This window comes from Rhinopithecus roxellana, chromosome 11 (assembly GCF_007565055.1).
Source record: "Rhinopithecus roxellana isolate Shanxi Qingling chromosome 11, ASM756505v1, whole genome shotgun sequence".
NCBI lineage: Eukaryota > Metazoa > Chordata > Mammalia > Primates > Cercopithecidae > Rhinopithecus > Rhinopithecus roxellana.
In genome coordinates, this window is record NC_044559.1 from 36,746,496 (window position 1) to 36,764,228 (window position 17,733).

The window sequence follows — 17,733 nt, forward strand, 5'->3', positions numbered from 1 at the left end:
AGATCCATGGTGGTCAGTTTTAATTCTACATTGAGAAGATTCTGAAATGGGTTGAAACAGGACATATATCAAATCAGCTTCAATGACACTTTGTATTCAAAGCTGGAAATTTACCGCCAACTTATTTCTTATCTTAAATTATATATAACTCTATGGTCATATTAAATAACTCTAATACTAGAATGCATAAAGAAACATCAGTCATAAAATTCCAAAAACATAGAAATGCCCTAATTAAATAAAATCTCCTCACTTTATCAAATTTCCAGGAAACAATCATTAAAGTTTAAAAGATTATATTTGTTGGCAAGTTAAAACCGTAAGTAAAGTCTAAAATTATTTTGCCTTTGTGAGTTAAAAATTCTTCAAATAAATTCCAAAACCACCCTTCAATATTTCTTATTAAAATATTAAACATTCTTCAATATTAATCTCAGCCATAAGCATTCAATATTCACAGGAAGAGTTGGGATTGTCTGTTTCTCACCAGAATGCATAAAGCTCCTTCAGCGTCAATACTGCTATATTAGTTCAATGCCAGGCCTTCCATGGACCTAATTTTAAATAATACAAATTATTAATAATACATGGAAAATGTTCAGAGCACTGGCCACGCAGTCACCAAATTTAGAAAACAGACCAATTCCTACCCTTTAAATAAGTTATCTCAGGCAAAATGATATGCCTACACCTAGTTCTTAGCACACTAAGACACCAGACACCATAACAGAGACTCAGTGGTGTCTAAGGAAAGAAGGGTAGATTGTGAAACCCTGATTTTCATCTTGCCATGATACCTATCAGTCTATACAAGTTGTCCAGAATTCATGAGCTATGAGTTTAAATCTCAGTGGGAGAAATCCATAAGCAAATGGTTGATTTCGGTATATTATCTCTTAGAGAGACATTGCTGCCTTCTTGCAAAATTTAGAAATTTGTGTCTGGGCGCAGTGGCTCATGCTTGTAATCCCAGCACTTTGGGAGGCCAAGGCAGGTGGATCACTTGAGATCAGGAGTTCGAGACCAGCCTGGCCAACATGGTGCAAACACTGTCTCTACTAAAAACACAAAAATTAGCTGGGCGTGGTGACATGCACCTGTAGTCCCAGCTACTCGGGAGGCTGAGGCACGAGAATCGCTTGAACCCAGGAGACGGAGGTTGCAGTGAGCCAAGATTGTGCCACTGCACTCTAGGCTGGGCAACAGAGCGAGACAGTGTTTCAAAAGAAAAAAAAAAAAAGAATAAAGAAAAAAATTAGACATTTGTAATCATGTCAGCCCCAAGCACATCTTATTCAAGCCTTCTCCTCCAAGATAGTATTTTAAGAATTTTTTACTTTCCATATATCCCAACTCTAAATTGAGAGTGACTGTGTTTGGTGAATAGCACCCATGCTTTTGTGACTAACCAGAAGGCATTTCAGTCTTACTTTGCTGTGGCTGTTGCCACTATATGTCTCTATGACTTCACTTCCCAGGAAGTATTTGTCTCTCTGTCATTAGCCAATTCAGAGACAATCTAAGACCACATGGTAGAGAATGACCTTGAGCTTGTGTTCAAACTAAATGATTGTAAGTTTCATCCATAGGTCCTATCTTGGTCCTAAATTAATTTTTAAATTCAACAAATATTTATTGAATATCCTCCATCTACCAAATACTTTCTAGATGCTGAGATTAACATATATAAAAATCCCAATACTATCAATAGAGACAAACTTTAAACAAATAAACAAAATATATAGCATATTAGATGATAAAGAATAATGTGGAGAAAAACAAAACAAGGAAGAGGGAACGTGGCAGTGTGTGTGTGTTTGTGTGTGTATCTATGTGAAGATGATTGGCATTTTAATTGAGGTGGTCAGGGAAGAAGTAGAAAATGAAATTTTAGGTAAAGGAACTAGTGTTGGCTACTTAAGCCTAACACTAACCATTTAAAGCTCATTCACATTCTGTTTATATATACACACACAAATATGTATTTATATACACAGTAACCATTTAAAGCTCATTCAGGTTCTATTTTATATCTAGCTAGCTAGCTATCAGCTCTCCATAAGAGATTGAATGAGCCAAGAAAGCTCTCTAGTCATCAGTTGCTGAGGGACTGGCTAAGACAGAAATACACAGATACCTTTCTCAGTTGTCCCAAGTTTGGGACTCACTGCTCATATATATGTATACAAAGTACAAAAATTAAAATTCGAGTTCTATAAATTTAGAACTTGACTTCTTTGTAGTTTAATATGTTGAATAACAGCAAATATTCTGCTCAATAATTTCCAAAGCGTTTTTTTCCATATAATTAAGTTACTGCCTCAGCGAAGCTTAGGAATAGTTGCACTTGCATAGTAAATGGTACATTAAGGCCTTGGCCCTAGTTGAAGTCCAGTGATCTTCATTTTTGTTTTCTGGATTGCCCCCTTACTTCTTACTATCCTTAAGGAAATAGAGTGGCTTATTTGATTTCTAAATTTAAGTGAAATAAACAGCATCAGTAATAAAGATGATGTTGTAGGACTTTCCCCTTAGTTCAGCTAAAAATGGGATCCTTATCCCATGACCATGAAAGGTTAGGCTCACAGCTACATTGAAGGGTGGGAGAAATGGAATTTATTGGGCAAAAAGAAAAAAAAAAAAAAACTCAGCAAAGTGAGAGAATTTCCTGTTATCAGGACCACATCTCAACAATTGACTCCCAGGTACCACCCCAGAACAGGAGAGGCCAGGTTCTTCCAGCTGCAAACAGCAGGAACTTCCTGAGGCTTCACCCAGTGTGCACTCCTCCCATTGCACAGGCCTGTCAGAGGTTCTGCCAGACGGCCTATTTTACATGGCTGTCTCAATGATAATTATGTTCTTTATCTTCACTTTTTACTTTTTAACTTGTTCAGAATCTCAAGCAGATGAGAAGGGTCTACTTAATAATAGAAACCTTATCAGAGACCCCCAACAGTTCAATAAATTCATTATTGATTGCTAGGTAAGTGTCCATTTCTGGAGAAAGGGTAATGAAGCATTTATTTCTTTTCTCTGATCCACTTAAAATTTTCATCAACCAAGAAATAAATGGCCTGATTATCAAATTTAGATATTTATGGGAAAATTCATAGAAAGGAAATATATTAGAATAAGGGGAATTTATAGATTAAGTGTGAAGTATATAGAATATATTTGGTGAAAGTTAAAATGCTTTTGGTAAAGGGAAGATAACTGTAGGGTTAGATGTATCTTCTTAGCAGGAATGTATCATAAGCCAATACATTCAGGAAAATGTACCAGTTGATTGATGAAGCAGAGAAGACATAGAGGAAGAGGCTGCAAATTTCTTGGGAGCATCATTGGACCACGAGAGGTTGAATGATCCAAGAAATCTGTCTGGTCATCAGTTAGAGAGGGGCCAGCTAAGTCAGAAATACACAGATGCCTTTCTCAGTTGCCCCAAGTTTAGAACTCACTCCTTATAAAAATGTATACAAAGTACAGAAATTAGAATTCAATAACATATGGTCCAAAAAGTTGTATTCCAGGGCAAGGGCTAAGGAATGTTAAGTTTTGGAGAAGTTTTGCAGTGGACAAAAGATGGTTTCACGAAGTTTGAAAATAAGGGAAAACATGCCTAGTCTGCTAGCTAGGGAACTTCTTGGGTATCATATACCTATATACCTCTTGCCACCTTGAGTGGACATAGCCTTTGAAAATAAACTGAATGTTTCTAAATCCGTATACCTTATCCGTCCTATCTTTTGATATACTACATGGAGGGAACCCTAGAACATGAAAAGGCAAAACTCATTCTTGTGGTGGCTTTTATGATTTGAGTTGAATTACTAGCAAGTATGGCAACTCACTATCTTGATTATTCTCTTTGCCCCCAAAGGGCATTGACCTGTTCAGGGAAATGGAATAGGGGTCAACGTGAAAGACCACATGCAGAGAGATAACTAACACATTGGAAGTTTAAAGGTTCAAAGAGAATTCTGCACTCAATTAAAAAAAATAAGTTATAAACAATCACAACAGTAAAACATGAAAAATTTATAATAAATACCAATGTGAAGTTCTGAATTTAGTTTCAAAAATTTACTCATAGACATGCTAAATAGAGAAGACTTGTCTTGATCAAAGTTCATATCAGGGTATTCAAGGGCCCTAGATGACCATCTGTCAGGTAAGTCACAGCACTTCTGAGCCTGCTTTAATAGGAACATTGGACTAAGTAACCTCTAGTATTGCTTCCAAATCTGAGAATGAGTTATTCCAATGAGTCTGTGACTTTCTCACATTTTGATTTTTGTGGTTTAACACATTGTTCCAAGTACATAAGAAAGCTGATTTATATCAGTCATGAGTAATCTATGCTACATCAAACTGCCCTTCACATTAAAAAAATTCAAACAATTGAAATTCATTTTTTTAAAAAATGCCTGTCATGTCTCCTTTCACAAAATATTGAAAACAAGTCAGATTGCCTATTCATTTATCAGACTAGTTAGTCAATGGTCATTATAGTTATCTTTCAATGGAGACTTAAAAAATTATATTTAGCAGATGTCTTCACAAAGGAGCATTTTACTGAAGAACCACTTTTTAGCATTTTGCAATATTGAACTAAAAATGACTCCATTAGCTAATAGCAAAATAATCCCATTTCCTCAAAGAAAAAAAATATCTTTAATATATGTATTGATTAAATGGAAAATGCCAGTGTTTGGGTCATTTACGTAGCCAGGAAGATTTAAGAACCTCTTGAAGAACTTCAAAATTATAGTCATAAACTACTGAAATGTTCAACACGAACTCCTTATACACTAAATGAAAAAGCTAACTGGATTATGTAGCATTTAGAATTTTTTAACCTAGAAACTAGCATGTTGTGGTTCAGAATTGAATCATTAGCTTTGCATTAATTCCCAGAATCAGGGAGAAAAGAAATCTTTCTTTAGTAAATTACTTCTTGGGGTGGGGAGAACTACTGAGAGATTGAGCTGAGCTTTATTGTAGCAAGAGCTTCAAGTCATAAATTACTGGCACACAGCAGAAGTCAGTGTGTCATTTCTATTGTGGTCAGATGCTTTCATATTTCCACTTGTCAAGGTTGACTTGATCATATTGTGCACTTCCTGGATGTCAAAGACATAGCATTCATTTGTCCTTCTCTTTGAGAGCAGGACAGGTATTTCTTTCACAACCTAAACCTCTAAGTTTGAGAAGAAATATACTCCATAGTATGACTGTGGGGGTATTCTATGTGTGAAAATTTTTTTCAAGTTCAGATTTCAAAATTTGAAATTAACCAGGTTCTCATTTTTGCTCTTTCAGGAGTAATATGTATTAAAATCCATTCTGAGGATCTAGCTTTTAAATGACCTTTTCAGTACTCATCCTTTTGCTCATTTTGATTTGCTCAGATAAATTACAACCACCTGGCCTTTTGTATTAAAAAAGGTTACATACAAAATTGACCTTTCGATACTTATTGAGAGAGCTAGGTTCATTGTATTTGAGATTAACTGCTGTTGCTGTTTTCTGAATGATGTGTTAAATAACTTTACTTGAGGATGGTAAAACCTATTTCTTGTGCCATTTTGTTCCAAGCTAATTCTAACACCATAGGAATGGACTGTCTGAGAAATACAAAGAAAATTATGTTTTAGAAAACAATGAATCAAATTTATTTAGCTCCTGTGTGCCTAATGATTTACAGATGTGATTTCAATGTATCTTAATCTTGATAAACCCAATATTATCCTTTGGCCAGTCTGCCCTTCACCATCTTGCTCATTAAGATTCTGGCTTTTTTCTGTTTTTTGAATATTTTAAGCTCAGGCTTGCCTCAAAACTTGGCACTTGCTTTTCCCTCTGCCTGAAATGTTCTTTTTTTTTTTTTTTTTTTTTTTTTGAGTTGGAGTCTCGCTCTGTCACCTGGGCTGGAGTACAGTGGCACAATCCCAGCTCACTGCAATCTCTACATCCTGGGTTAAAGCGATTCTCCTGCCTCAGCCTCCCAAGTAGCTGGTACTACAGGTATGTGCCACTATGCCCAGCTAATTTTTGTATTTTTAGTAGAGATGGGATTTCACCATGTTGGTTGGCCAGGATGGTCTCGATCTCTTGACCTCATGATCCGCCTGCCTCGGCCTCCCAAAGTGCTGGGATTACAGGCATGAGCCACCGCACCCTGCCTGAAATGTTCTTTTCTAGCTTTCTTTGTTCCATTCACCTAATATTCCATTTGCCACCCTACATTTTCTGACTCTGTGTAATTAGGTTGGACTGTGTGACTATTTCTGATAATGAAGTGTGTCACTTGTGGGCTGAAGCACTGAAAAGTCCGTACACGATTCACTAGTCCCTTTTCTGCCATGATTCTTTGGGAAGTCTTGGGTTGAGATGGAAAGTGACAAGATTGAAGCAATCTATATTGCTGAATTACCAGATGGGAAGTCACCTAGACCAGAGGATTTTGTGTGAGCAAAAAATCAACTTTTCTGTGTTCAACTTCTGAGCTTTTGGGGATATGTGCCTATTCTGATTAACTATTTAGGGTTTCAGGGCAAATATCATTTCCCTTTTGTAACCACTCCATCTAAAGCACTTTCCCTCTGCACGGTATCTTCCCCTGATCATTTTGTTTCCCACAGCAATTTTTTTCTGTAATACTTTTATTTATTTGTTTATGTAAGTCAAAGTCAAACAAACAAGACTTCCATGTGCTGTTAATTATGATTCTTAAGTGCCCAGAGTATTCTTTAAAGTTGTGAATAAGCATTCATTTTTCAACATTTCATTTTAATGTAAACAAGTACAAAAAGCAAGGTAAAATACTACCTTGCAAAGGTCCATTGAATTTCCTGTTGGTCACCAGAAAGCATAGCCTGTATCAAGCCATAGAACAGTTTGTAAGACTCTCCTACATAAATCCATTTTGCATTATTTCTTTTATCCTGAAATGAGATCATCTTTGGCAAAGTCTTTATCAGTGATGCTATCTGTGTCAACACAGAAAATATTTAGAGTCCATATTTTAATTTTAAAATTTCCCGGAGTCACCTTCAAAACTTCTGCAATATTTTTGCATATATGGAGGTCTTCATCCACTAACGAATAGCTTTGTTGCTTTTAACTCCAGGCTACATAAATACTTCCTGCAATATCAGACTATACTATCTGCCAGTTTGCCAACTTCCAGTTTCCTGACACATGGTTCAGAAGAGTCCCTGGTATTTTTTTTGCTGGCCATGGAGAAGCTTGCTGAACAGAATCAGAAGGGTTAGCCCATACATCAGTTTCTAGAAAAACGGCATGCAGTTAGACCTCAGTAAAAATTCATTCAATTAATTATTACAAGCAAACTTATTCACCATGCAAATCCTGATATGAGCAAACTCTATCAAATTTTTCTACAAATAGGCTTTTATTTTTTTTTTTTAAAGGAAAAAAAGAATTTTTTTCCTAGAATTTTAGTCCAAACTATTCAAGATCATCCTTTGGAATTTGAAGTAAAGAACTTCATAATTTGCTTCCAGTCCTTAATGAAGTTTCTTGACAAGGCATTAAGACTTTACTGAAAATTATTTTCGTATTGCTAAAGCATGAAGAGATGTGCCACATGACATACAGAGCTTCATTTCTCATTGGGGAACAAAATGAGATATGTGATCAAGTATAAAATAAAAACAGGTATACACAGGTATATCATCTACATAATCAAAGTTTTGCATGCAATATTAACTCTTCAGTATTATGAAGATTTAAGTGATTTTCTTTTGGAAAAGTGTTCACAAGTTGGAATTCTTTGTTAATGAGAAGTCAGCAAGCACACAGTTGAGAAAAACCAGGGATTGTCTATGCTGGATCATGTTAGTGTTTCACTTAGACTAAAAAGAAATGATGAAATTCTAATCCTTTCCTAATTTATTTCAGAATACTCAGTGTTAGCAAATATTAGAAATTTCTAGAATGGATGTGATAATTAGATAGGGATATTATTCTACTTTTCTTTCTTTGCTCCACACTGCAAATTAGCGTGATCATACCCCCGAACAAAAAATGATTTTACCAAGGTCTGTCCAAAGATATAAAGCTTAACCGATTTGATTAACAACTTTGTGATATGCTTCAAGACATAGCTTTTGTGTTGAGAAAAATTCAAATTTTGGTAAAATTCTATCCCCCGCCCCACCCCCCTTTTTTTTCTTTTCTTCTTTTTTTTTTTTTTTTTGAGATGGAGTCTTGCTCTGTTGCCCCAGGCTGGAGTGCAGTGGCGGTCTTGGCTCACTGCAACCTCTGCCTCCCAGATTCAAGCCATTCTCCTACCTCAACCTCCTGAGTAGCTGGGATTACAGGTGTGTACCACCAGGCCTGGATACGTTTTTTGTATTTTTTAGTAGAGACAGAGTTTTGCCATGTTGGCTAGGCTAGGCTGGTCTTGAACGCCTGACCTCAGGTGGTCTGCCTGCCTTGGCCTCCCAAAGTGCTGGGATTATAGGCGTGAGCCACTGTGTCTGGCTCCTATCCCTTTTAAATTAAACTTATTTTCATGAAGACTTATCAATGGACAGATGTCAGGCACCCCTTCCATTTTCTTGACTTCAAAACTTAATTACAAAGAATTGCCCCTGTAAGAAGTACTGTTTTGTCTCCCATGATGTGTAAGTAGGAATGGATAACATGGATATGTAAAGATAAGGAAGATATGCTAATGAAGATTATTCATTTTCTTTGACATTTCCTAAATTAACCTAAACAATGACAGTCCATGCTTAAAAGGACCATACTTATAAAAGTAAGGTAAATTTTATTTAATTCCTGTCAGTAGAAACCTTTTAAAAATACCTTATTACAAGGAAATGATGTTGATGCTATCAGGTCATATAGTTTGTAGTCCCCTGCTCTTGTTAGTATTGACAATTTCCAGAGTTCCAGGAGACTAATTTTACACTGAAGTTATGATCTACAATCAGTATGTAAGGCTGATATCTTTAAGCAACAAGATCATTCAGTATAGAGTATGGGTGGCATTGCATATACACCAAAGTTTACAGAAAAAACAAAGTTTCGGAACCACTGAGCTACATGCAGAAAACAAATAAATGAAATGTTTCCAATTAAATGTCTGAGCTTTGAACTAATTCTGCCTTGAAGATAATTTTCAAATTCTTATCTAGCAAATAGGAATGTGTCAGTAAATCTAAAGTAGTTTTGCTGGCTTTTAGAATTTACTACCTTTTGTTTTATTTTTAAGCATTAATATGAATTGATTGGTTTATTTCTTGAAAGAATTTAAGGAAGTAGAGTTACATTTTGGTTCAGGATGAGGGGCTGTTAACTTCTGAAGACAGCAGTAAGTTAATGATTTAATCCACTGAAATTGCAGGGAAAAAATTAAAAGTATCATCTATTAGTGACAGGTTCATAACTTTTCTAGTCCTCATCTATTTGCCCTTTAGAGGTCCATGATCTGCAGGTTGAAGAATTTCCTGCCTAGAGGATCTGTGAGGTTCCTGCCAGGTCTAAAAACCTGTGGAGACTGTGTCTTGGTCATATGAATTATATAATCAGTGTTATCCGGATGCCAACAAGACCCTCATTTGTTGACATCATTTAATCCCTTATTTTGGCCTTTTTGTTTTAATTTTAGTTTGAGTGATAATATATTTACTTTCAATGGTAATTTACTTAATGTATATGCATAGTCATGCTTATACTTTCTACATACATTGACATGCACATATACTATATATGCATGGGTATATACATATATATAAGCTTATTGTATTAGTCTATTTTCACACTACTAATAAAGACATACTTGAGATTGGGAAGAAAAAGAGGTTTAATTGGACTTACAGTTCCACATGGCTGGGGAGGCCTCAGAATCATGGTGGGGGGCCAAAGGCACTTCCTACATGGTGGCAGTAAGAGAAAATGAGGAAGAAGCAGAAGCAGAAAGCCCTGATAAACCCATCAGTTTTCATGAGACTTATTCACTGTCGTGAGAATAACACGGGAAAGACCAGCCTCCACGATTCAGCTACCTCCCACTGGATTCCTCCCGCAACACGGGAGATTTCTGGGAGATACAATTCAAGTTGAAATTTGGGTGGGGACACAGTCAACCCATATCACTTATATATGCTATTAACATTTTAGAAGACAATTGCAGGCAGAGTTAGTTACTGCTTTGTTTTTTATGTATGTGTAGTTTTAAGGATTATTATCCTAAAGTCATTCAAAGAGTTGTATGCCTTGTGGTATTTGGAAAGGTAGCGAGTATGAAGTTTGGGGAATGATACCATATTTGAAGTAATAGTATTAAGTTGAAGAATTATCTGTATTCATGTTTGATAGAATCAATGACTCTACCCGACTCTACCCGGTAGTCAAATTTAAGCATAGATATTCTTTTCTTTTCTTTTTTTCTTTTTTTTTTTTTTGAGACAGAGTCTCGCTCTTGTTGCCCAGGCTGGAGTGCAATGATGCAATCTCGGCTCACTGCAACCTCCACCTCCCGGGTACAAGTGATTCTCATGCCTCAGCCTCCTGAGTAGCTGGGATTACAAGCATGTGCCACCATGCCTGGCTAATTTTATTTTATTTTATTTTTTTAGCAGAGACAGGATTTCACTATGTTGGTCAGGCTGGTCTTGAACTCCTGACCTCAAGTGATCCACCTGCCTCGGCCTCCCAAAGTTCTTACAGGCATGAGCCGCTGCACCCAGCCTGATTTTCATATCATTTTTAATTCCATGGTTTGTTTTATATGAAATTTTGAATAGCAAAACAGTTACTGTGTACAACTAATAAGATACTAACATCTCTTTAATTTTTAAATTTTCTTCACAACAGTGTTTATGGCAGTATGATTATAATCTATTGTATTATGATCAATTTGTTCTCTTGTCTTTATTGTTCTGCTGAATAATTGGCAATAGCAGATTAGTTATAAAACAGACACATCTGCTATATGGCTTCTTATGGGTATACAAAATGTTAAACTTCATTTTATATAAAACACAATCCTAGAAAATAGATGAATTTTCAAAATTTCTTAAGAAAATACTCTATATTTTTTCCGAATTTTCAGGTTGAGTTTTTATCACTCTTAGTCACAAATGGTGGAAGGCAGTTCCAAATCTAAATTCATTTTACCACAATAATGACATTTTCCAACTGTCTCATAAATTTGCAACATTTGTTAAAAGGGAGACTAGTAGAGCAAAATGTGTCACTATTGCTGAAGAAAATGGGCCTGTGGTAATTAGTGTGCCATCTTCGGAGACAAAAATAGTGCTTGAAATTTAACATTATAATTGTACCAATTAGCAGTTATTGAGTGCTCACAATGTGCCAGCCTCTGTGCAGAACAGCCCAAGTGTGTGATCTCTTTAGTCTCAACCTTATGACTTAAAGATATTATTGCTATTCCCATTTTATAGAGAGAAAGAATGAGTGAAAGGCCTCAGTAATGAGATTATGATCCAATTGCTAGTAAGTGCAGCAGCTGGGCTTTAAAACAGGTCCTCTAAGGTATAGGCATAGTGTAGGTAGTGTTATTATTTATAGATGAGAAAAATTGAGGCTTAGAGAGGTCTAAATAATTTGGTTAAGCTCAAACAGCTAAAAAGTGGAGAGACTGGTATTTAAAAGTAGGACAATTGTTAAGAATAGGGGAGGAGGGCAGAAATCAGTTGCAAAGATAATCACAATTTACTCCATTTGATTATTTTAGGGCTATCACACTAAAGCAAGAGTGTTACAGGGGAAAATGATTTTCTCTTCCTAAATTTCACAGTAAGAACATCTGCATTAGTCTCCCAAAGACAGAAACTCAGCTGTTTCAGCAAGGGCTCTCTAACTAGTTTTCCACTAGGTGACCCAGAATAAATTTGTTTGTCTAATTCTTTATTTGTAACTTTACTGATACACTATATTGTGCCCTAATTATTTCCATTTTACCAGACTTGCTTTACAAGCTATAGTAGTAAAGTCCTGGGCAGGAAGAATATTTTTCTTGTTCTTTATATAAAGTAATTTAGTAGACATTCAGTTCCTAAAAAGTGATGGAAACACAAAGCTCAGAAAACAAACTAGAACTTTTAAATATACTTTTGCATTCTACAAATTTAAAAATTGAACAAAAGTATCAGACACTGATTTTTTTTTATGAGTTTTGGGAGGCACATTAATAGATTATAGTCCATGGCACTCTATTTTTTGTCAACGATTGTGAGTTTGGAATATTTGTTGATTTATATTACAATGTGTGATATTGACTATTCATTAATTCTATTTTGTAGACCTTTTACTTTTAGATATAAGGAAAAGGCAAGATGAGGAAAAAGAAGCTGTTCATTTTGTCTAGCAATCACTTGTCATAGGAGATGCCATTTGTATGCTGAGAAGAGCTAATACAAATGGAGAAAATTGATAATACAAATCTTAGAAAACTGTGTTCAAACACAAAGTGGAATTTACAGTTTTCTCAAGACTATTTGTACATGACCATAGGAAGAGTAGATTGTATATTCGTGTGTGTGTTGTCTAGGCATGTTGGTGTGTGTGTTTTTACCAAAGACAAAGAACCTGGTGTCTTCCGTATTTACTATCCCTCAGCATCTGAAATAACATTATGTTTGCATTTTGCATAGAAATACTATTCAGATCAATTACCCATTCCTATTGAGAGAGGCAGAAACCAGATTCTATTTGCCAGGAGCTGTATTTTTAATAATATAATTTTGAAGTTATATTAAAGTGAATAATTTGAAAATTTAGATCACATTCACTTTTTACTTTGAATATGTATTTTTAAAATGAATTTATTACTTCAAAAAATGTAATCTACAAACTTAAATTGTTACTTATTAACATTTTTTATATGTTATATATAAAATATAGCATTATTTCTATCCCATATTGTCATGTGAATGTTCTCTTTTTAATAATAAAAACCAGGTATTAAAACAAAAATTTTAAATAATAAAGTGTGATGGCAGTTTATTATCTAAACTTGTGCTTAAAAAAGTTGTGTTTAAATAATTTGGCCCGTGTTCCTTTATCATCTACAAGGGAGTTTTATGAATGTTCACTCACAGGACTACATCCATTTACATTCAAAGATGAGTAGTTAACATTTTAAGTTAATGACAGAGAATCTTTAAAAATATCTGTGAATAATGAAGCCATTCGTTGTGTTCAAGGATTTTGCCTTTCTTCAATAATATAATTTTCTTCTCATTTTAAAGACTATTTAATTGCATCACACGTCCTATTTTAATATTTAATAATAATTTTATTAGCTGTATAGAATGAGAAGGGCAAAACTTGCAATATCTAGTGCTGGTCATCAATTTTTTTATCATGACTTAATGAATATTATAATTACAAGGAGAGGCAAAAAGATAAATTAGCTTAGTAGTTGGTTGGGACTTGCTATTTTATTGGTTTTAGCTTGGGCAAAGCCCAGAATAGTCACAAAGAGAAAGAAACAAGTATGTGGGGGTGCTCTAGAAGTTCTTGCACACAATTTCTCAACTTACTAATCATGCCTCATTTTGAATAATAAACAAAGGCTTTGAACAAAATTATAAACACTGCCAATAATAATTCCTTCTGGTTCCAGAGCAGTTGACAGGGGATTCTGATGACTTACAAAACTTAGCCTTGTCAGGTATATGTTCCTTTAATTTCTATTAATGCATTTTGGCAACTTTTCATTATCTTTTCTTAAATATTTTTACTGTTTTTTTCTTTTTTAGCTAAGAAAAAAGTATGAGTTATTTTGAGTAGGAAAATTTGGCATAGCCATCATTGTAATAATGCTTTTTACTCAAGTAGCACCTCTCACCTGAGACTTTCAAAATGGTTTTGAGTACATTGTATTAGACCTACAGGATGGAGGTCAGGGGAAAAGTTATTTGTAGGCACCATACATTAAAAGCCTCTGTGGACATATAACCGAGGCCATGGGGAGAAAGTAATTTTCATCTTTAGTACTCGAGATATGGGTATGTGTATAACATGATTCCTAACTTTTCAATGCCACTTGTTAAAAAAGGGAACCAGATATTGTTGAATTTCATGAGCATTTAAACCTATTTTAAGACAAATCATTTTTAACCCCCTCCAGCAACTGCTTCGAGAACGACAGCAGATGGCCAGCCGTCCCTTTGCTTCTGTTGATGTAGCTCTGGAAGTGGGAGCTGAACAAACAGAGTTTCTGCGAGGGCCATTAGAGGTAGGAACAGTGGTGCTGAAAGAGGACCACTGTGTTTGCATATTTATTATATTGCTTCTCTAATCTACATCTGCTTATGAAGCCAAACAGAGTCTGATTATCTACAGTTGACAAGATTCAGCTACATATGTTATGCCATTTTCAAGGCACATAGTTTTAATAGTATGACATGAGCTGTAACCAAAGCCACTGGAGAATCTATTAGCCTAGGCAAGAGTGACAGACTGCTCACCTGGCAGCCGTTCTCTGACAGATAGGAGCTGAGGGAATTTAAGATATAGGTATGATCGGAGAAACAAAGCACCTATATTTAGTCTTTGGAGTACTCTGTGCCCCTAGTTATCAATTCACATCTATCTTTATTAACAAAGTTTACTTATAAAAGGTGGGTGGAGATGAGTTGCATTTTAATTACATAGCTTCATTTTTGAATGTTGAAAAGTGAATGTTTCTCACATATAAAATGAATATTTTTATTTGTGGTTAATTGCTGTATTATTACATTCCTTTATTGCAAAGGCAGAAATAGAGTATGCTGAAACAGAAATCATATGCAACTAAATATGGTATTAGAATCCAAAAGTAATCCATGAAGTGGTTTCTGAAAATAATAACCCCTAAAGGTGCAAAATTCAAAGCATTATGATGCATACTAATTTAATTGTATGTTTATTACTTTTATTTACATTTTATATGTGGTAAAATATATTTAAGTAGAAAGGTTAAGAAACTGTAGAATTAAAACATTTTATTCTCTTTTTTTAAATGCCTTTTTTTTTTTAAGAGTTGGCCAATCCCTGCTTCATGCCGTGACCAGAACGCCAAAAATGCCTTTATTTGACTAATTTTATGTTGCCATTTTCAGATTTTATTTTTTGTTAAGGGAAATAAGGAATGGAAAAATAGAATCCTTCAAAAACCTAGGTATACATATAATTGATTCTGTCTGTAGCATTTTTGGTTTTTCTGAAAAAATAAGACAAAATCACAACTCATGGATGCTACTCAAAGGGTCAGTTTTTAGAGGAAATGAAATATTGGGTGCATGTTTCCCTACGATTTTTAAGACATTTTGATTTTTTACTACTCTAGATCACAGGTTACCATGGAAGCTTAGAACATTAGGAAATGTATGTGTATATCTTCTTGGGGAAAAATTACAAAAGAGAATGATTAAATGAAAGGTACAGCAAGTGCTCTAACTTCATTTTGGTTCCTTGTTTCAGATAACTTTTGTAAAAAACCTTTCACACAGAGAAAACTTAGACTATTCTTGGACTATTATAAATTCTTTTTTTCCCCATCTGTTTAAAACATTCTCAAATACTGCTAAAAATCGAGTAACAAGAGAAAAAAAATGTCTGTAATGCACAATTAGACTAAAGAAGAAAAGAAATAATCAAAGAACTAGAAAATTCACAAACTTAAGGAACAAATATGTCACAGACTGTGTCACCATAGTCTGTCAGTTGCACATTAATAGTGTTCAATAATGTATTGTTAGGTGCCCATGTGTTCATAATCATTATATCTTCATGTTCTATTTTTTCCAAATTTTGGTTCCTTCTTTATCATTGTGAATTTTTAACGTTAAATTTTATTTTGTAGAGTTAAAAAAAGTCTAGCCCTACTTTCTTTTAGCTCATATTCTCTGATATTCCTTATTTCATTCTTTCATTTCCAATTGCACTATATCCTTTTGTTTACACCTGTACTTTCTGGAAAAAACTGTTAGCTTTTTTATTTTTTCATTTACTCTTTTGTTTTTTTTTTAAATTGATATTAACACTGACATGAACTACTGTTCTACCAAGGCTTATTTCAGCTACCCCATTTGGGGTGTGTGTGTGTGTGTGTGTGTGTGTGTGTGTGTGTGTGTGTGTTACCAGCCTTGCTTCTTTTTGGGTGTTTTCCCCAGCTTCTGTCCATAAACTGATTTTCATCTACTAAACAGAATATTGCATATTCTATTTTTATGTTGCTGATAACTACCCTTTCCTTATCAAGATTCATAGTGATTTTTCCCCAGCTATGCTTAAAGCTTATTAAAACATATTCCTCCACTGCCCATCTCAAATTAATACTTTCAACTTCCCTCTGTTTCTCCTTCCATATATTAATACCACCTGTAATTTTTATCCAAACATTATGGATGCACTTCTTTCTTTATTATGGCCTATGTAAAGAACAATGAACTTTCTTTGTTCTTCTTTACTTTTGATATCTAGTTGTTTGCTCATGCATTTCTTTTATTTTTCACTAAGATAACCTCTCTAAAAGACATTTTTCAAAGAGAAACTTTGGGTCCAGCACTGTGGCTTACACCTGTAATCCAAGCACTTTGGGAGGCCGAGGCGGGTAGATCATTTGAGGTTAGGAGTTCAAGACCTGCCTGGCCAATATGGTGAAACACCGTCTCTACAGAAAATACAAAAAGTAGCTGGGCATGGTGGTGCACGCCTGTAATCCCAGTTACTCTGGAAACTGAGGCAGGAGAATTGCTTGAACCCAGGAGATGGAAGTTGCAGTGAGCCAAAATTGCAGTGAGCCAAGATTGCACCACTGCACTCCAGCCTGAGCAACAGAGTAGGACTCCTTCTCAAAAATAAAAAAAAGAGAGAGAGAGAGAGAAACTTTGTATGACATTCTCTTTGAGAACTTATCTCCATGTTTAAAATCAGGAGAGGGAACAAATGACTCATTCCGATTTACTGTTTTGTTGTCTGTGGGGCCGTTTTTGCAAATACTTGGTATAACATAAAGCATTATATTAATTATTGGAATTCTTACTATTTTTATTTTTTACTCAGTTCTCTTAATAACTGGCATGCCTCTATTTCTTTTGTACCACTTTTTTTTCAGAAATTTCAATTGAGTATGTCAAAGGAAAAATAATTACATGTAAATTCTCATTTAGGAAAGGCCTTTATATTTGGGGATCAAGATCTAGATAGCTTTATTGAAATATAGAACGTATATCAATAGTTCATCAATTTAATATATATAATGCAGTGATTTTTGGTATACACAGTTATGTAACCACCACCAAAGTAAATTTTGGAACCTGTCATCACCCCTGAAAGAAAACCTATGCCTTTTAGCAGTCCCCGTACCCCACATTTTTCTTCAGCCCCTCCCCATGACACCCATCTCCTAGCCCGAGGCAAGAATTAATCTACTATCTTTATAGATTTTACTGTTTTGGACATTTCATACAAATAAAACTATATACAATGTGATCTTTTGTGATTAGCTTCTTTCACTTAGCGTAATGTCTTTAAAGTTGATATATGTTGTAGCAGGTGTCAGTGCTTCAGTCATTTCTATTGTCAAATGATGTTCCACTGTATGGATGTGGTACAGTTTATTTATACATTAATTAGTTGGTGGTTACTTGAGTTGTTTCCACTTTTTGGATACTATGAATGATGCCACTGTGAACATTTGTGTAAAAACATTGTATAAACATGTATACATTTCTTTTGGGT

General features: G+C 34.8%; 1 protein-coding gene across 1 annotated transcript in view; it reads left to right on the plus strand.

Moving 5' to 3' along the window:
- The window catches only part of ATRNL1 (attractin like 1), an 845,855-nt gene that overhangs the window by 600,681 nt on the left and 227,441 nt on the right, over positions 1-17,733 (plus strand). Inside the window, exon 27 of the mRNA XM_030941431.1 lies at positions 14,138-14,245. Within this exon, the coding sequence (XP_030797291.1) occupies positions 14,138-14,245 (108 nt within the window). The remainder of the gene's footprint in view (positions 1-14,137; positions 14,246-17,733) is intronic.